The sequence below is a fragment of the Elephas maximus genome, chromosome 14 (genome assembly GCF_024166365.1).
Source record: "Elephas maximus indicus isolate mEleMax1 chromosome 14, mEleMax1 primary haplotype, whole genome shotgun sequence".
NCBI lineage: Eukaryota > Metazoa > Chordata > Mammalia > Proboscidea > Elephantidae > Elephas > Elephas maximus.
Genome location: NC_064832.1, coordinates 97,815,864 through 97,836,919, shown reverse-complemented (window position 1 = coordinate 97,836,919; position 21,056 = coordinate 97,815,864). Strand labels below are relative to the sequence as shown.

At 36.2% G+C, this 21,056-nt stretch overlaps 1 protein-coding gene across 6 annotated transcripts in view; it reads right to left on the bottom strand.

Annotated features, from left to right (window-relative positions):
- The window catches only part of NBEA (neurobeachin), an 892,011-nt gene that overhangs the window by 774,053 nt on the left and 96,902 nt on the right, over positions 1-21,056 (bottom strand). For 5 of the 6 annotated variants that reach the window (XM_049853455.1, XM_049853457.1, XM_049853456.1 and 2 more), the window contains exons 5-8: positions 14,619-14,740; positions 12,837-12,963; positions 7,557-7,676; positions 3,693-3,839 (exon numbers count right to left, since the gene is read on the bottom strand). In XM_049853455.1, coding sequence (XP_049709412.1) covers positions 3,693-3,839; positions 7,557-7,676; positions 12,837-12,963; positions 14,619-14,740 — 516 coding nt within the window. Of the gene's footprint in view, positions 1-3,692; positions 3,840-7,556; positions 7,677-12,836; positions 12,964-14,618; positions 14,741-17,717; positions 19,326-21,056 lie in introns of those variants that run through there. The other variant, XM_049853460.1, reaches the window with a different exon arrangement.

Here is a 21,056-nt window from a genome sequence, read left to right as displayed (position 1 = left end):
CCTTTAGTAGTAGTGGTGTTAACTCTTCTCTGAAAGTTTGGTAGAACTCTGCAGTGAAGCCATCCAGACCAGGGCTTTTTTTTGTTGGGAGTTTTTTGATTACCTTTTCAATCTCTTCTTTTGTTATGAGTACTGTGTTCCTTTAAATAATCAGCTATATGAGAGTAAACAGTCAACATTTACCCTAAAAGAAAGATGAGGAGGTAAGGAGGGTCAGGGAAACAGAACAGATAGAATGGAAATAATGAGAATGCTGACACATTGCAAAAAATGTAACCAACGTCACGGAAAATTTTTATAAAAATCATTAAATAGGAACCTGATTTGCTGTGTAAACTTTCACCTAAAACACAATAAAATATGATTTAAAAAATACATATGTATAAGCATTCATACTATGAATTTAGAAATATGTCTACCTTTGTGACATTCTCTAATATTAACTATAAGTCATGAGATACCTGTATGTAAGTCATAAGAAAGATATTTAGAAAATTTTTGAATTTAGACATAGAAACATAGAAGTATGTGAGGAACATGTAAATAACCTCTGTGTTAGGTTGGCTTTGACCTCACGTGCTGTGTTAAAAGAAGGCATAACATAATCTCTGTAAACTAGCCTCAACGAAAAGATGCATCATTCAGGTAATCTCTAACCCTGGAGAAAAGACATAACGTGATAGTCTTTGGCCTTACACTGGCCTTTGTCGCATGTAGCCAAGGAGACAAATTGACACAAAAACCCTAAATTTCTGCTCAATCACTGAGAGAAGGCAGAGGCAAACACTCATGGTCTGATGAGACGTTGCCCACTGTCACCGACCTTGGACCTTACATATGAGGGACCTCTGCCCAGTTTGAGCTCGGGTTAAGCCTTCCTCCCATGACTGCTTGTGAAAGGTAAAAGCCTAAAGTTTAAAGATTTGGATTCTAACCATTGAACTAACATTGTAATTGCTAATTCTGATTCTCCAGTTCAAAATGAATGCTGTAAGGTCTTATGTGCCTTGCCATGAATGCCTTACAATAAACTAGATGAGTTTATGCATAACAAATAAAAAAAGACCACCTTATGTATAAGGCTTTATAATCTTGTAGCCTTTCAATAACCTGATCACATCGAGGTGTATGATTCTCCCTCATTTACTATCTGCAGAAAATAATAAAGTACAGAATATTCACTGACAAACTACATTGCTCAAACTTCCCAAAGTGAAAATTACCTAGCACTCTAGTACCAAGTCATTTGCTCCACAGTATAGTTTGATGACATTATTTAGATGGAAATTCATTTATTTTGTTTACTTCAGGGCCCAGATATTGACATTCTATCTACATTATGAGCAGAATCACAAAGGATAGCTTCTGACCATTAAAAGTACAGGAAGTTTCATATAACTTGTGGCAAGAAATATCCTGTGTTGTCACATAATACTTAACAATTTAAGCTTCCTTCTATTTGTGATTTAAGTCAAATGTAAACTAATTATTATATCTTACATACCTTAAAAACTCTACTGCTGCCCACTACCGGATACTCCTTCCCTCACAGGAAGTGACCTCGCCTCTTACCTCACTAAGAAAATTGAGACTGTAAGTGTGAAACACCTCAGTTTTATTCCTATCGTAACAAAATTACCTTCGTTTGTATTCTTTCCTCCTTCCCTTCATTCCCTGAATTTCTAGACAAAACTTTTTGAGGTAAAAAATTTTTGCAAGTGCCTGTCATGATAGTAAGTGTACTTCTAGTATTAACAAATCGAGAAAACATAAGTAACCAAGGATTTACAATCAACCTCCATTCACCAGAGGCTGGGAACATTCAGAACTCTATGCTTTTTCATGAAATGGTTAAAATTGAGAAAAAAAAAATTTTTTTTTTTTCCTTTCCAAAGTTCTGACTTTGATGTGTTTTTATTGTCTAGGTGAAGACGCTAGGGAGACACTCTGTATCATTTGAGTACTTATGAACAGAAAACTGAAATAAGGACTACTACTCATTTTTCTTTGTTGTAATAAAAACATGTGACAAGAAACAGCCATATGACAAAGTACTGAGTTTGCAAAGCTGATAAGGACAATTTTCACTCCTTTCTGAAAGGAAAAAACATGCAAATACTTATACTCGGCACTTTTTCGTTTTTGTTGCCAGGAAGTTCCATCAATCTTGAAATTCACTATAGTCATCATATTGGATCTTACGGTTTGCATGTATGTATTTTCCTGATTTTCTACCTTTATGTATATATAGCTCACTGGTATGATTCCCAGTCTATTCAATATCGTTTTATTAGTGCTTGAAGAAAGCCACCTCGAATATGTAACAAGGCAAAGGAGAAAGGGAAGGGAGGCTGAATATTAACCCAAAAATCTGAATCACTGAAACCATCTCATGGAAAACCAACATATGGTAGAACCAGGACTCAAACCCACCAAAAAGACCCATGAAAGAAAAAGTGACTCTGTAATCACAAATTCACTTCTAGAGCTGGTAAAACAAACAAAATGATATGGACAAAAAGTGATAGCAAGTGTTGCCAGCTTGACATAAAAATGCCAGCATTATTTGTCAACCAATATTATTATGGGGATTAAAATCACTGAGAGAAGATATTTGGATGAGAGTAAATTCAAGCTGTCCCCTACATGTCCAATATAGAAGAAAAAGTAAAAACAGAAACATTAATGTAAAAATACAAAGGCAAACGAAGGAATACTTTTAGTATCACTCCTTTCCCATAAGACAATTTCACACTGACACTTTAAACACTAAGTTTAAAAAAATAACAGCATTTGATGGAAGGCATGTACTCCTTCAGAAGTATAAATACTTTGATTTACAATATATAATACTATCATGGGCCCAAATAGTTTGAGGTCAATTCCCAACATGATTTAAATGAAACTCTAATCCATTACCCTGTTCAAGTGTAGTACACGTTAAAAACTACTTCACATCTTGCCTAAATATGACAGACCATTAAAAGCAAAATACAGTAAGTCTTCATTTTGAAATTTGAAAAATGGAAGAGAAGAATATAATAAATCATATTAAATAATTGGTTTGGCAAAATTAAGATGCTCATTACCGCACCCACTTGTCCTATTCCAAAGGTCAAAGATAGAATCTAAAGTTGAATAATTTCAGCCACAGGTAATATGTTATGCTATTTTCCTTTTAAATCTTTATTCTTTCCAAGTTACCTCTAATTTGAGCAATAACAAGTCATTTCACATGTTTACCAGATAATGCATATATTTGAAAACTTGAGATTTCAAAAACCATATTAAGTAATACAGTTTTATAAGATTTATTATTTCAGAGGACCCCTGCTGATGCAGTGGTTAAGAGCTTGGCTGCAAAACAAAAGGCCAGCAGTTCGAATCCACTAGCCACTTCTTGGAAACCCTATGGAGCAGTTCTACCCTGCCCTATAGATAAAATGCGTACCTCCAACATTATAAAACATGCAGAAGAATAAAAATTAAAATTTCATGAAGGGAAAATAGTTAAAAAGAGAAAAAACACCTTTGAAACAAAATCAAACATATAATAAAAAACTTACTGTGCTCCAAGAAATAGAGATGAATTCTAAACCACACTGATGAAAGACTTTTACTAAATATTATACTGTATCGCATTTCACTTGTAAAGCTTTCTACAGAATTTACAATGAGACAGTTGTTTCTACCTTATATCCAGGTCCTAACTGGTGAATGGCAAATATCTGTGCTGGGTTGAGGGCTTCACTGAACACATACACCGCACCAAGCTGGCCACAGAACACCCTATTGGCATCAGCAGTCTCTGAAGATCCGAGAAAGCACTTGTCATAGCTCTGTTTGTAAAAAGTCATGAAAAAAGCAAATATATTATTTTGTAATCACAAAATTTTTAAGGATACATGGCTTCACTGTCATGGTTCATCTAAATAAAGGAATGATTTATTCCAAAATTTAACCATGAACACATAGGACCTAATCTGTAAAATTCTATCTTATTTCTACATTATGGATATATTCCTCTATTTCTCCACACTAAGTCAAGGACACAAGAAAGTAAGTTCCTTCTGTTGTGTAAGTAAGCATTTATGTGGACTCAAGTAAACAATGGTTGCCATAATCTGCTGCCTCCACTTTCTATATCCCTCTTCATCCCACTCAGTGGAAGCAGTCACTGCCGGTTTCCTTGCCCCTTCCCTGCAGGCTAGTCCATACCATGCTACTAATAACAAAGACATTATACATGTGTAGAGTCTCTTTGATGCCTCAATAAAATAACAAAAAATTCGTTAATGAATACAATGACAGAAACTCCTCATTAAAGACACACGCTTTAATTAAAGTACAGAAACTCAAGACTTGACTGTACAAAGTGTGTGTGTATGTGTGTTATTGTCTAAGTTGTCCATTTCCTGGACATAATTATTTATTGCAAACAATTTTAAAATGTAAGTCCCTTTTTAAAAAATAACTCAATCTATCAGCTTGTTATTGTTGTTGTTAGGTACCATCTAGTCAGTTCTGACTCATAGCGAGCAACCCTATGTAAAGCAGAAGGAAACACTGTGCCATCCTCACAGTCATTGCAATGTTTGAGCCCATTGTTGTAGCCACTGTTTCAATCCACCTCCTTGAGGATCTTCCTCTTTTTTCTTGACCCTCTACTTAACCAAGTATGATGTCCTTGTCCAGAGACTGGTCCCTTCTGAAAACATGCCCAAAATACATGATACGAAGTCTCGTCACCCTCACTTCCAAAGAGCACTCTGGCTGTATTTCTTCCAAGATAGACTTGTTCATTCTTCTGGCACTTCACAGTATATTCAATATTCTTTGCCAACATCATAATTCAAAGTCATCAATTTTCCTTCGGTCTTCCTTCCTTATTCATTGTCCAGCTTTCAAGTGCATATGAGGCAATTGAAAATGTCATGGCTTGGGTCGGGCACACCTTAGTACTCAAAGTGACATATTTAAAGACATCTTTTGCAGCAGATTGCCCGATGCATGATACTGTTTGATTTTATGACTACTGCTTCCATGGGCATTGACTGTATATCCAAGTAAAATGAAATCCTGGTCAACTTCAATCCTTTTTTCCATTTATCATGATATTGCATATTGTCCAGTTGAGGGTTTTTGTTTTCTTTATATTGAGGTGTAATCCATACTGAAGGCTGTAGTCTTAGATCTTCATCAGTGTTTCAAGTCCTCTTCACTTTCAGCAAGCAAGGTTGTGACATGTGCATATCGCAGGTTGTTAATGAGTCTTCATCCAATCCTGATGCCCAGTTCTTCTTCGTATAATCCAGCTTCTCAGATTATTTGCTCAGCATACAGTTTGAATAAGTATGGTGAAAGGATACAAAACCCTGAAGAACACTTTTCTTGATTTTAAACCATGCAGTATCCCCTTGCTCTGTTTGAAGAACTGCCTCTTGGTCTATGTACAGGTTCCTCATAAGCACAATTAAGCGTTCTGGAATTCCCATTCTTTGCAATGTTATCCATAATTTGTTATGATTCACACAGTTGAATGCCTTTGCATAGTCAAAACAGAGCGAAACATCTTTCTGTTATTCTCTGCTTTCAGCCAGGATCCATCTGACATCAGCAGTGATATCCCTCATTCCACATCCTCTTCTGAATCCAGGTTGAATTTCTGGCAGTTCCCTGTCAATGCACTGCTGCAACCACTTTTGAATGATCTTCAGAAAAATTTTACTTGCGTGTGATATTAATGATACTGTTTGATAATTTCTGCATTCTGTGGATCACCGTTCTTTGGAATGGGCACAAATATGGGTCTCTCCCAGTCAGTCGGTCAGGTAGCTGTCTCCCAGTCAGTCAGTCGGTCAGGTAGCTGTCTTCCCAATTTCTTGGCACAGACGAGCGAGCACCTCCAGCGCTGTATCCATTATGAATACCATTATTATGAATAATACCTATCAGCTAATGCCAGTCAAAAAGGCCACTGGGTTTCTTCCCTTCTATAATAAAAAGACTGTCTCCTCTGAAAGGTAAATAGGAAGCAGAACTCCATCTGTGTATTCTTTTGACAAAACCATTCACTTAATATTTACTATGACCCGACTGTGAGTTTCATGGGCAGAAAAAGAAAACTTTTCCCGTAAAGGGCCAGAGAGTAAATATGTTAAGTTTTGCAAGTCACATGTAGTTTCTGTCGTATATACTTTTATTTTTTGTTTTGTTTTGTTATTGTTTGGTTGGTTGGTTGTCTTTTAAACAATGGTTTAAAAATGTAAAAACCACTTCTAACACCCAGGTAGAGGGTCAGGTTTGGCTTACAGGGCACAGTCTGCTGACTCCTGATCTAGGAGACCAATCATGGACTAGGCACACAGTGCTATTTAGGAGAATACAAGACAGAACAAGAGCCAATCCCTGATTTCAGGACATCAATGTCTAGAGATACGCAGACAAAATTGAGAAGTGAATTTCATTAGAAAGAGGCAAGTTATTATAAAACCAGGTATGCTGGAAGGGTTGTGTATTATTTGGCCTCGAGCTACTTTTGGCATTAGAATACATCTTTTACACTGGCTTTTTTTTTTATTAAATAGGCCAAGATAGATATCGAAGAGAGCCCAAGACAGGGAAATAGTAAGACCTCTGAAGGTTTTAACTCCAGGTACCTGCTGCAGCATCCAATTATGTCACCTCCTCCACTGCTACCATACTAGTCCAATTTAACATCATCTCTTTGTTTATTACTACAATAGCTGTTTAACTGATTTCCCTGCTTCTGCCATTGCTTCTCTTCAGAATATTCTCCATACTGAAGCCAGATTAATGTGTTTTATGTTATGAACCAGGATCAACTCACTTTTCTCCTCAAAACCCTCTTCAGAAGGGCCTTTATGCTGGGTAAGATGGGCAAGCCCAGCCCTCATGTTTGCATATGAAACCCTACAAAATTTGACCCTCTACTACCTGCATGGCCTCACCTATCATCATCAATATTTTGTCCCTTCCTCTCTCTCTGCTCCAACAAAATGGCATTCCTCCAACTTTTCAACTCTGCCTCACTGTTCCCACTGAGTGGGGTACTTCCTCCAATATCCACATGCCTTTCTGCCTGAACTCCTCTCACAAACATCATCTCTGGACAAGCTGGCCTCCCCTCAACTACACATCATTCATCTGCTTAAGGTCTTCCCTACACGCTCACATAAGGAGTAAGAAACGTTTTTAATGCTAGAGATTCTGGAAAGAATAGAATGCTGAATTAACGTTTTCTGACCTAAAACCCTTAACAATTTGGCCCTGTAATTCTACAGTTTTTGTATCTCTAGTCATGCAATTTACCAATTTCATTATACTATATTTAAGACAAAAATTCATTTACTAAAAGGAAACAAACTTTCAAGGTAAAACTCCTAAGTTTCTATAAAACTATTTAAACTTTCAAAGTAGAACTCCTAAGTTTCTATAAAACTATTTTGTTATTTAATTCATGTCATAAGTAGTGACAGAACATTCTCTCAAACACATTAAAACAGAGATTTATAAAAACAAAACAAACAACTTACATCGTTCGTGTTAACATGCCATGCCATATCCCCATAGGAGACCAGCTGTCCGTTGACATAGCACCGAATCTCACTGTTCCGCCATCGATTGTAGATATGAACAATGCTGATCATGTACCACTTCAATGAGAAAATGTAAGATATGAGTATGTAATGCTTAGTTACCACTGTCTAAAAAGAATCATAACATTCCTAACACCATAAGAAAACGCTTAAAAGACTATTAATGATCATCTACTTTCATGTCCTTAAGTTCTTCCTCAGATTTCTCATTTTACAGATGAAAGGACTGGCAGAAAAAGTAAATTGGTGATGGAGACAGACCTACAACCCCCTAAACCCCTAGCCTGACACTCCTTTCGCTATCCCAACACTCAAAACTCTGAAAATACAGTGATATTTCTGTTCATTCCTTCAGTAATATTTACATTGTCCCAGACACTGCAAATACCTAGGGATGACCAGACAGACAGAGGCTTGGCTCTCCTGACAAATACACAATTACAAATCATGATAATTACTGTGTGAAAAAAGAAGAGTGTAAACAGAGAAAGGACAACCTAGGGTTCTACTTTGGATTGCATGGTCTAGAACAACCTCTCAATGGAATAACATTTAAGCATTTTAAATACGGAAACCCTGGTGGCATAGTGGTTAAGAGCTACAGCTACCACCCAAAAGGTCAGCAGTTCGAGTCCACCAGGCGCTCCTTGGAAACCCTATGGGGCAGTTCTTCTCTGTCCTATAGGGTCGCTATGCGTTGGAATCTTTGGACTGCATGGTCTCGAATGACCTCTCAAAGGAAGAACATTAAAGCATTTTAAATAAGGTTCAAGTTGTTTCAATTCCACACATTAGATTTATCAAATCTAAGAATAATTATATATTTTAACTTAATAATGTGTCAGTATTCATTAAGATGAATGAGTTCACATTGAGTTACTATTTTATAATTGCTATTATCAACAAGAAGGAGCCCTGGTGGCATAGCAGTTAAAGCACTCGGCTGCCAGCCAAAGTCTGTGGTTTGAACTCACCAGCCACTCGGCGGGAGAAATATGTGGCAGTCTGCTTCCATAAAGATTACAGCCTGGGAAACCCTATAGGGCAGTTCTACTATGTCCTGTAGGTTCACTATGAGTCCCAGTTGATCTGATGGCAGTGGGTTTGGCTTGGTAATTTTCAACAGCAAGCATTTTAAGTGTCTATTTTGAAATGAGAGGTTTATATTCTGTAACTACTTGTGAACCTAATCCTTAGTCTCTTTGGAGTTTTAGCCTAAACCAAAGCACACAAAAATGTAGAAAAATACAAGTGATCCATCAATATTTGAAGAAGTATGCCTTCAGTCATTAAGAAAGAAAAATTAGAATAGTTCTCCCAAAGACACAAAAATATGAAATATAAACTTTGTTCTCCAGATTACTTAAGAGCACTCTTCAATCATTTCATATATATTTAGAGAAATATAAAGGCACAATAGTGGCTCTAAGCCACCAAAATACTTGTTATTTTAAGGTGTCTGAAATACCCTAACCAAAATTCAATTTCATTTATTTCAATTTAAAAAATAAAATCAGTGCACTGAGCAATTCAGAGATGACAACAGTACAAAAAAACAGTGTGCCTCAATTACAAAGTAAAAGTCAGGTCAGATAATTAAAATGCCTAAAACACAAATCTTCTATTAAGCTGTTTCATTCTAGGTAATCTTCAACTCTAATTTATTATAAACTGAGTCTTTCACTTGATCAGAATGCAAGAAATATGTTAGCCCTCATTCAATCAGAAGAAAGAGGGAAATCTTTAAGTAGACATTTAAAAGCTCATGTTTTTAAATCTACAAATTATCAAGAAGCCAGAAAAACTGAACTTCAAATAAACTTAAGGAAAATCTTAAAGAAGTTTACACGTATAAGAATTACAATTTACATACACTACTTTCATTGAGTTTGAAAATATTCAACCAGAATACATTATAGATAACACTGAAGATACAATCTTTAAACATTTTTGGAGTAAAGTTTTTAGAAACTACATAGAAGAGACTTCCTGCCCAAAGACAGTTTTAAGAGAAATAATATTAGATGTATTATATTTATTGACATACCTAAAATAGACAAACATTACTCAACACGTATTTACTGAATTCTTTCTACTATATACCAGATAATTTAGTGTATCAAACAGAATGGACTTTAAATTCATACAGAGCTGAACTGGGTTCCCAGTTGACCAGCTCAATGATTTTCACCAACTCATTCAGCATATCTGAACCTATTTCCATCTCTAAAAAAGGGGGAATAATAATGTCTATTTTATGGGATAATAGTGAATATTGTAGAAAATAGTTCTGTATGAAAACTATGAAGAACAGTTCCTGAAACATACTTGGCATCTATAAACGAGACACCATTAACTAAATTTCTATTTTTGTCTAATATTTCCTCATAATGAGATTTTTTTTTCCTGCTAAAATTGACACTGCTAATTCTTCAAAGTCATTCATTCATTCAAAAAACATTTACTTTACTGAAAGCTACTTCATACTAAGGACCTCCCATGTTGTGGACATACAAAGACAGCAAAAAGAAACGAACATGTGAACAACTGCAAAACAACGGAAAATATTTAAAACACAAATAATGGGAGCAAAAAGTGGTAAGGACAACCTGAGGGACTGGGGAAAAGGAAAGGTAAATGGAGAAAGAAGGCTATCAGAGAAGAAGCCACTAAAAGAATAAAACGAAAATTAAGGTTAGGCTTGAAGAATGAATAGGAATTACTGAGTAAAGCAGGACGGGGGAGAAATAATCCAACCAGAGGAATCTGAATGTGGTACAAATCGATAAAGCACAAGGGCTTGACAAAACTTTTCGCATGTTTAGGTTTAGTGAGGGAAAAGGCAAGAGCCAGGCTGAAGAGACCTGTAGGGCACCTTTACAAACTTGGTCTTTATGTTTTGGATAGAGTGGTATCATGCCATCATTTTCAGCAGCAAAGTGAAAGGATCACCTCTATACTTTAGAGAAATTACTGGCAGCAGCATGGAAGAAAGACAGAGGTAGGTAAGTCCAGATAAAGATAAAAACCACTGCAAAGATTCCAGCAAGAAACTAGAAGAGCCTGAATTAAGACAGAGGCAATGGTAATTTACAAAGAGCGGGACAGGGGCCAACTTGAGAAGGGTAATTAACACAACCGATTAAAAGTATTGATATAGAAAAGATGATTTCCAGTTTTTCACATGTATGTGCAAGGGGTACCATTAACTTAATCAATCAACAATGCAAGAAGATCAAGTTTGGGGTTACACAACAAATGAAAAACAAGAGTGTGTCTGGTCATAACACTATCACGTGATAAAACTAAATGACTGAAAAAATGACTCGGTTATCTCTAAGGTCACAGCACTTATTTACTGGAAAATTAACTTCTCTGTTCTCCTCCCTTGGTACTATCTGTACTCTCTAGGTAATAGACAAAAGTGAGTTTTTCAGTGTTTCAAAATAACCCAATTTTTTACTTGATGTTTTTTAACTAAAGGGAACGAGAGTAAATCTGGGCACTGCTATCCATACAGATACTGTGTATGCCAAATATATTTATAAAAGAAGGGTATCACCAGGGATAGGAAAAAAAGAGCCATATTAAGAATTCACAAGGTAACTATTATAACATGAGGATAAGGAAAGAAGTTAAAAGTGAGAAACTATAACACGTATTTATACAAGTGTCAACAGTAGCTAACATGTACTGAGCACTTATTAAGTATCAGGTAACATGCTAGTGGTGTACATCCACTTGCATGAGGTCACGCCGCTAAGCGGTGCCAGTGGGAAAGCAAAGTTTTCATATGAAGACTTCTATTATGAAGGCAGTGGAGCTCTTATTAGGACAGTCAATAACAACTTAGGGCACTTCCTGGAAATTCTATTTAAAAAAAAAAAAAAAAACTCGAGAATGAATTTATCTTGAATAACAAAAAAGTAAAATCAAATACTTAGAATTTTCAAGGCATATCAGAATCTTTAGGGGAGACTTTTTTGAAAACCCACCTTGCTCCCTGGCCATGTTCCCACCAGCTCCCCTGAGCATCACTGTACGTGAAGAGAGCTGTTACAAGTGGAAACGTGCTTTTCAAAAGCAGACAGTGTAAAAACAGAAAAAAATGAGAGCATATGTGTTAAATTGCTTTTTCTTGGTTCATGGTAACTTCATTTGGTTGTTAACGTCTCATTTTTCTTATTTCTATGCTTTAAGTCTGTTTGCTAAACGTGCCTGATGAGAAGGGTCACCTAGAGCATTTGTTAAAAATACATATTTCTAGCATGAAAATTATAATTCTAAGAATTCGTATTAGTAAGCTGTTCCCATTAAGATTCACAATAATTTGGCACATTTAGCAAGCTCTGTGAGGGTTCCATCTTAAATCTAATGAATCAGAATTTTTAGAGGAGAGGGACCGGGATTTATACAAAAATAATTGGGAGTCGTAGCAAAAGTAAGGATCCCCATTCTAATGCACAAATTGATTTAAAATCATTCCTTTTTAAATTATTTTCCAAGAATATATTAAGAATTGATTGTTAAAGAGTGATGTCCTTTAATAGGAATAACTACTACTATCCCTTAAACAGAAAGCAAAGATTTTTATTAGAATCATATAAAATACAAAAATATATTTGAAAATACCACCCAAACTAATATTTTCTTCAGTATGTAGCAAAATACATATGGGATCATAAGAACACAAGCAAATAAAAAAAAAAAAAAAATGGAGAGAGAAATAGCAAAAAAGACATTCACCCCTGTTCTGGATTGAACTGTGTCCCCCCAAAATTATGTGTTGTAAGTCCTCACCCTTATACCTGTACATGTGACCCCATGTGGGAACAGGGTTTTCTCTGTTATATTAATGAATCTTATCAGTGTAGGGCTTGCCTTAAAACAATCACTTATTGAGATAAAAAAGGGCAGATCAGGAACCAAAGCAAGGAAGCACAGATGAAGTAAAATAGATGCTAGGTCACGTAAAGATACATGAAGATCACCAAGGAACCAAGGAACAGAAGCTGGAAAGAAACAAGGAGCATCCCCAGAGCTGACAGAGAGAGAGCCTTTCCCTGGAGCTGACACTCTCAGTTCGGACTTCTAGCCTCCTCCACTGGGAGAGAATAAATTTCTATCCATTAAAGCCACCCACCTGTGGTATTTCTGTAATAGCAGCTCTAAGAAACTAAGACACCATTCCCAGAATAAATACTTGCTTTTACCTACCTTGCGTGGTTGAAAATCATATTTCACACAGTGCTGAAAACCTTTTCCTTTGGACTTGAGTGATGTGACTATTAAACAGTTACCAACGAAATGAGCAGAGTAACCAACTCCTTTGCTTGTGCGAAAACTGTAAAGAAAACTGAGACTAGTATAATATCCTCTGCTAAAAAGAACTATATATCTAATACTCATTAAATGAAAATCATTATAAAAATAAAATGTAGTTCTCTGTAGATTAGAAGAGGTATTACATGTGCCAAATATAGACCAAAACATGAAAAAATGTAAAATAACTAAAAGAAAGAAATTTAAAACAGGAAAATTTAAGACTATAGAGTCTTTTAAAATTCCAAATTTAAAGGATCATGAAAGCATGTGAACAACCTAATGGTCACCAAAAGCCTGACAATTACATTTCTTCTATCTTTAAGTCACATCTGCAATTAGCAAACACAAAGCTCATTTACACACAGTTCATGTTTTCAAAAACAACTAGCTCTCTAATTCTGCTATACTTTGAATATTGCTTACGAAATTAAAAAAAAAAAAAGTCAGAGCTAAGTTTGGCAAATACTGTGGCTAATCAAGCAAAGGAGTACATTTTTAGTCATGACACTGAAAATGTTTTTAAAAAATAAAGGTATCATTGAAATAAATGTGTGATCTCCCAAAATGACCACCCTAAAGTTCAACCACTTACATTGGGAGATTCAGCTGTTTGTTCAGAACTTATCATTGCTATGATCATGCAATCTTTTCTAATAGAGCTTACAGGCTAATAAAAGTTCACTTTTTTTTTTACACTCATGTTTCTAAGCCAATCATTGTTCTAAGAGCTTTCAAGATATTCTTTCATTAAATCATATGTGGTAAAAAAAATATATATAAATATATTATATTATAATATAATAGTAGGTACTATTATCCTTATGTATGGATGAATACACCAAAAAATAGAATGAATAAAAAGTGGCAAAGCCAGGACTTGAACTCCAGCAGTCTTACTTATTTCAGAGAACTGCAACTATCAACGAGCTAGTACACATAAGCACTTAGAAGGGCTCGTGTGTACTATGGTAAGCACTGAACATCTGATGTTGTTATTAACAACTACACTCAATGTCTGTTACTGAAATACTAAAATTACCAAGCTCTCAGTCATTGCTGATCAGTCCATTCTGCTACTTCTCTACCAAATAATTAATCCTATTTGATTATAATTTCTTACAAAGTATTATTATTAATATTTCAAAAGCATATTTCAGTTGAACCCAGAACAAACTGAGTGAAAAGGTTAAGTGAATTGAATCTGGTAGGAGTATGGCTTTTTTCTCCCCTTGATCAAAGGCTAGCAGTCTTCAGTAAGAACCCATGACTGATCTACTTTGAAGCAGACAAGAGAAAGGTCTGTAAGACCTGACTCTTAGGCTGCAATTGAAAAAAAAAAATAGTGAGGCAGCCTGTTTAGAATCAAACGAAAAGAAAAACTGATTTAACTGTGTCTTTTTTTGTAATGGTGCAGTGGTTAAGAGCTCGGCTGCGAACCAAAAGGTCAGCAGTTCGAAACCACCAGGCGCTCCTGGGAAACCCTACAGGACAGTTCTGCTCTGTCCTATAGGGTCGCTATGAGTTGGAATTGATTCAACGGCAATGGGTTTGTTTACATATATACATATATACACACACACTCACAGACATTCTATTTAATGTCACCTTGATACTATATCTTTGCAAAATTGAAGTAATTAAAAAAAAAGTTCTAGAATTAAAGATATTACTTACCAATACAGATAAGGTTTATCCTTATCAACATTAATGTTATTTAATGGATCCATACGAAACCAAGTGTTTAGGGTGAAGCCATTCTGATAAGGCCACTTTGCAATAGGAGGCAATGCAATTGCCTACAGAGAAATGGAAAAAGATATAAAAGTATCAGTTAAAGGAAACTGAGAGGAACTAAGGTCAGATATGGTTTTTACATATTAAAAAACAATCAAGGTATAAATATCTGAAAATCTTGATCAAATATATAAAATAGAAAGAATGATATTATTAAAGTGATCTACAAATATTATGCATTGACACAGAAGTGTTGTATTTTCAAAACTCAGTGAACTAAGTTTCATCTCCAGGTTCCATGCTGGTTTTCCCACTTTACTACAAGAAAGCCTCCTGTAGTTTTACCGAGACAGGACCCCTTAGACATACGCCTCAGCGTGTGTAGTTCTCTGAGGTTTACGTTAGCTTTTCAATAACATTTCATTTGATTAAAGGAAGCGCAATGTTTAAAGGCCGACAATGACTACGCTAGAGAATACTAACAGAATCAGTATTGAAAACATAAAAACATTAAGAGATGACGCTCACAGTGCTCCTAAACTGAAACAAAAGAGGGGAAGGCCTGAGATGTAGCAGTCATAACCTTAAACACTGAGATTTATGGCTAAAAATGATTCAGATCCACTCATCAGGAAAGGGATAATATAATAGCAGTCAAATAAAATCCAGCCATTCTATGTGAAAGCGGTTGATTACTTGATTTTAAGAAACATTGGAGTGGATACCCACAATACCTGCACATAAAAGATAATTATCCATTTTGGTTTTTTAAGTGATTTGCTCCCTGCACAAATCCTTCATCTTTATCAAATCTACCCAAATGGCTTCCATATTTAAAACTCTTAGCATACAAAATCAAATCAAATTTCTTCAGGCTATACAAGACTCCTCAAACATACTATGGCTCCAACAAACCTTTCAATTCTGTTATCTTACCCTACATCCCAAAGTACTCCTAAATATACCACCTATTTTTTAACACTTGTTGTTCACTTTTCTTTTACAGCTACCTTTTCTTGTACACGATACTGCTCTGTCCAAAAACTTTCTCCCTCCAGTAATCTCCCAGTGTTCCCTCAGACGAGGCTAATATGTCCCTCTTCTGTGAAGCTTTCCTAGACTTCATCCTTTCTTAATTTATCTCTTCACTGTTTTCCTGTAGCACTCAGTACCTAATCTACTAAAGCACCTAAAACTCTTATTGTAACAAGCTGTTTTTGCATCTGTCTACCCACTAGAGAAGGAGCCCTGGTGGCACAGCAGTCAAGGGCTTCAGCCGATAACCAAAACGTAGGAGGTTCGAATCCACCCAGTGGCTCTGTGGGAGAAAGACCTGGTGATCTGGACTCGGCTGCTAAGCAAAACATCAGCGGTTCAAACCCACCAGCCACTCTTAGGGGGAAAGATGTGGCAGTCTGCTTCCTTAAAGATTACAGCCTTGGAAACCCTATCAGGCAGTTCCACTCTGTCACATGAGGTCGCTATGAGTCAGAACTGACTCAACGGCAATGGGTGAGTTTTCATCCATTAGAGTTCTTCAAAAGTCAGGAATATAATTTACACTCCCAGCATTCGGATTCATGACATAGAAAACACTCAATATGTGGTGAATAAATAATCTCAAAGTAACCATGGATTTATAAGTGCTTGCTGTAAAAAAAGACACACACGTAATTTCAAATGAAGGATGAAACTTAAAAAACGAATAAAAATTTCCCATATAAGTATCTTTTCGGATTTTAATGTTTAAGAAATTAGTTCAGACAGTATAATTGTCAAACACAGCTAATTTTGATTTTTTAAATGGGAAATACCATAAGAAAAAAAAAATCCAAGCCCACTGCCATCAAGTCAATTCTGACTCATAGCAACCCTACAGGACAGAGCAGTACTGCCCCATAGAGTTTTCAAGGAGCACCTGGTGGATTCGAACTGCCGACCTTTTGGTTAGCAGCTGTAGATCTTAACCACTACACCACCTGGGTTTCCAAATGGGAAACAGTTTACCCTAGTTATCATTTTTATTTGCTAGTAAAATTCAAGTCTTGCCAATTGTACTATTTCTCAACACCTTCCTGAGTTTCACTAAAGCAAACTACACTTAATAAAGTCCCATTTTTGGAGGGTACTCCTCAACCTTTTGATTCTAAGTATCTACACAACCAGAGCCCACCACACAATGTATACTGCATCACTACCCTTTTCAACACTTCTAACTCATGCATACATCCCCCCTTAATCAATGCACAGAAGCTCACCTTGCAGAGTAAACCCAGCCTCGTTCACTCCCAAACCATTGGCGCCTTGTTCTCATCACGCATTCCCCAGGTTCCTCAGAGCTCCTTCTAATCCCATAGTGTTAATGATACAGCCTCCAGACTACCTTTTTAATTTTGGACTTAAGTTACCTTCACATTTCCTCCATTACTCTGACACTCTCAGTTGGAGCCAACCCCAAGATTTATGTTCTTTCCTATAGGGTCGCTATGAGTCGGAACGACTCCACCGCACTGGGTTTGGCTATCATAATTTGCAAGAGAAATTATTCCAGCATTCAGATGGTGTGCTTCCACTGAAATATTCCATAGAAAAGTGCACTATTTCCTAATTAAGCAGGTTCACGAAACATACCATAATCATAAAAGGCAAATCTAAATAGCATATTCGTAACAGTCCTAGAGCACAGACAAAAAAAGAAAAAGACCTTATATTAGTCATCCACCTTACGTGAATCACTCTGTAAACTTTAATTAGTTCCCCAAATGAGCAAATGTTATCAAACTGCTCAAATAGAGGCAGCACAGAGCATAGGGAGGGATCTTCACGATACAAAATACAATTCTCAAGGCCTGATATATACGGTTATTTCTGAGGAAAAGAGAGAGGTGTCACAATTTTACTCAACCAGAGGCAAAGCTGTTGGCAGTGGTCCAAACAGTATGTCCTTTCTTGCTGCTACTAAAATGTGGATGAATCACGCTCATCCAAAAGCGATGAGCAAAACACTGTCATGGTAAGGATTTTAGAATGGGCTCCTACCCAGATTTTAGCAGTTCAGTAGCAGAAGTAACACGCCTCAAAAGAAGTGGCCACTGTGCTGAGGACAGGCAAAGTCACGTTCCAACAGTGATTCTGCTTTATGATCTTGAACAATGTAAAATTGTTGAGGTTCCGTTTCCTCAGCTGTGTAACAGAGATAATAACATCTGTCCTATATAGTTTGTGTGACTTAAATGAAATAACAGTCATAAAAAGTTCTAGTTCCTTCCCTGCTTTCTACTCTCCATAAATATATTCTTGATTCAAACTACCCTTCCAGGAAATGTGTGACTCAGGGAAAAATCAGGCAAAGAAGTGTAGACGGTAAAAGTCCATCAAAATCCCAGGAACAAAAATATTGCACATATACTACTAACAATTTATAAATAAATTTATCTATATGTATTTATATATATACATATACACATACACATGTGTGTACCTGTTTATGCATTATATACTGCTAGAAACATTCATAATTTTGCTGGCTAAATTTTGTTGATTCCATAAATAAGACAGCAGCTTATTTACATTTCTGTCAATACACATCAGTTTCCTTTCCCACTGAGGTATACCAGATGTCAGGTCAGCAGCAGTTTTGCAAAATGCATTTTTAAAAGCTGCAAAAGCCAGAACCTGTGTAAGATAGAAACCTGTCACAGGAGGAAAACTCAAATATCTTCCAATAAGTAGCGACAGAAAAATGGTAAGACTGTCAAAGGCAGAAAATTTGCCAGTCATGGAAAAACCAGGCTATCTTGTCAAGTTCTGGCACTCACAGGTTTTACTGTGTATGTAAATAGAACTACCGCATCTGAGAGATCTCACCACTTTGGGCACTGTGTCAGTGTTTGCTTGGTTAAACACCACAATACACATTTCGCGTTTGTTCTACTCTGACAATTTGCATGTAAAATAGCTAACTTTCACCTGGAAACTAAAATTTTAAAACTTTCTTATTTTTTTTTTCACAATTACTGGAAATTAGAATTGAAAAAAGATTCTAACAAAAAGTTAAGGAAAGTAGTAAAGTTCGGCAGTTCCTCAAAATGTTACACACAATTACCATGTGACCCAGCGATTCCACACGTAGGTATACACCTAAAAAGAACTGAAAGCAGGAACATAAACCAATAGTAGCGTATCTATGCTCATTGCAGCACCATTCACAATAAACCAAAGGAGGAAACTGCCTAAATGTACGCCCACAGATAAATGGATAAATAAAATGCTATACTTACATACAATGGAAAATTACTCAGCCATCAAGAGAAATGAGGTTCTGATATATGCTATGACATGGATGAACCATGAAAACATTATGCTGGGTGATAAGTCAGCCACAAAAGAACGAATATTATATGATTGTACTCATATGAAATATCTAGAATAGGTAAGTATATAGAGACCAAGGTTTATTATTGTTTACCAGGGTCTGGTGAGAAGCAGAGAGCAAGTGGGAACTATTGCTTAGGGGATGCTGAACTTCCATTATGGGTGATGGAAAAACCTGGAAATGGGTAATGGTGATGGCCGAACAAGATGATGAACGTAATTAATATCACTGAACTGTACATGTGAAGAATGTTGAAATGGCAAACATTTTGTTACATAAGTTGCTATAATAAAAAATTAAGGAAAAAATACATATTTTTATATATAATTATATGTAATTACATAATTATAATTATATAAGAATTATATAATTATATAAGAATAGTTGAATACTGTCAAGATACTGACATAGAATAATAACCGAAAGCAGCAAATATTTACATAATGTTTATAGTTTATACTGTTTAACTGGTATAGTATTTCATTAGATTTCATTAGAGGCTCACAATAACCCTATCCTAAAACCAAGTGCTATTATTTTACATAAAAGAGAGCCAAGAAACATTAAGGGGCTAGTCCTTCACAGTAAAGAAGAAGAATCAAGAAATCAGGACCAATCCTTCCTGGCAAAAACCGTACACACCGATGGTGCCACCACATCTACACTAACGGTGAAACAAGAAGAGTGAGAAACGTGATGATGGTAAGTCTACCTAGACAAAAAGATCAAAATATCAGGAAGGGACTAAAAGGCAAAAGAGTAACACTAAAAATGAAGAGCACTTGTCATCTAACTTCTTCATTTCATTGGATCCTGATACTGGAACCAAACACTCAGGTTGCAAATTCTAAACTTCCTATTTTTATTCATGATTAAAATGAGGTACTAGTTATAGCTTCCTATAAGAGCAACCCTCCAGAATATACTGACATTACAAATTCTAAATAATTAAACAAACAAAAATCTCTCTGGAAGCTCTGGGGAGCAACCAAAAGCAAACAAAAATGCAGGAAAGTCTTTCTTGGGAGAAGTCAAAGCTGCAAGGCGGGTCTCCCAAATTGCACTGCTCGTGGCCTGAGGTCAGGCCCAAGTCACCACCACGCTAGGTGGTTAACGCTTAGATAAAAATCCACTACCTTACTGCTATGAAGAAGCAGAAGCAATTTGGGGTGACTACCCAATCAAAAAACCCACTGCTGTCGCATCCATTCTGACTCATAGCACCCCCTTAGGGTTTCCAAGGCTGTAAATCTTCATGGATGCAGACTGCCATGTCTTTCTCCTGTGGAGCTGCTGGCAGTTTTGAACTGCTGACCTTTCAGTTAGCAGTCGATCACTGTAATCACTGCACCACCCGGGCTCCAGGGGTGACTACAGTAGGGGCATATTTAAAGAAAAATTCCGAAAGGAGAGCATCACAGAAGAGAGCCCTACACTCTACATGTAAACTCTGCCTGGATATCAGCTGACCTCTGAACTACACATGCACAGAGCAGACACTAAGCAGTCCAGCTAACGTTTAAGAACTATTCAGAGATTCCAGGTGCTGCCAACCAAAAAAAGAAAAATAAAAAAAAAAAAGGCAGAGCTTGGAGTTTAAGTCAGCCAATATAAATTCCTGTTCAAAAAAAAAAATCAACAATCTTCAGAGGAACAAAACAGACACCAGAGTCACCCCAAGATATAGCTCACAATGTTCAGAGTAAAATCCAAAATCACCGGGCCTAAGAAAAACAGTCCTATATGCATTGCACTCAAGAAAACAATGTAATCAATGGAGGATCACACTGCTTTGGTCCAGACTGCAGAATTAGTGAACAAGCATTTTAAGCAACTCATATACTATTATGAAGAACATAAAGGAATAATATGCTTTTAATGAAAAGCCAAGTAGGAAATCTCATATTATTTGAAGGTTTAATCAAGACTAAAAGAAAAAATTATATGATCATTCTAATAAAATCAGAAAAGGCATTTGACAAAATTCAACATCTATTCGTGAT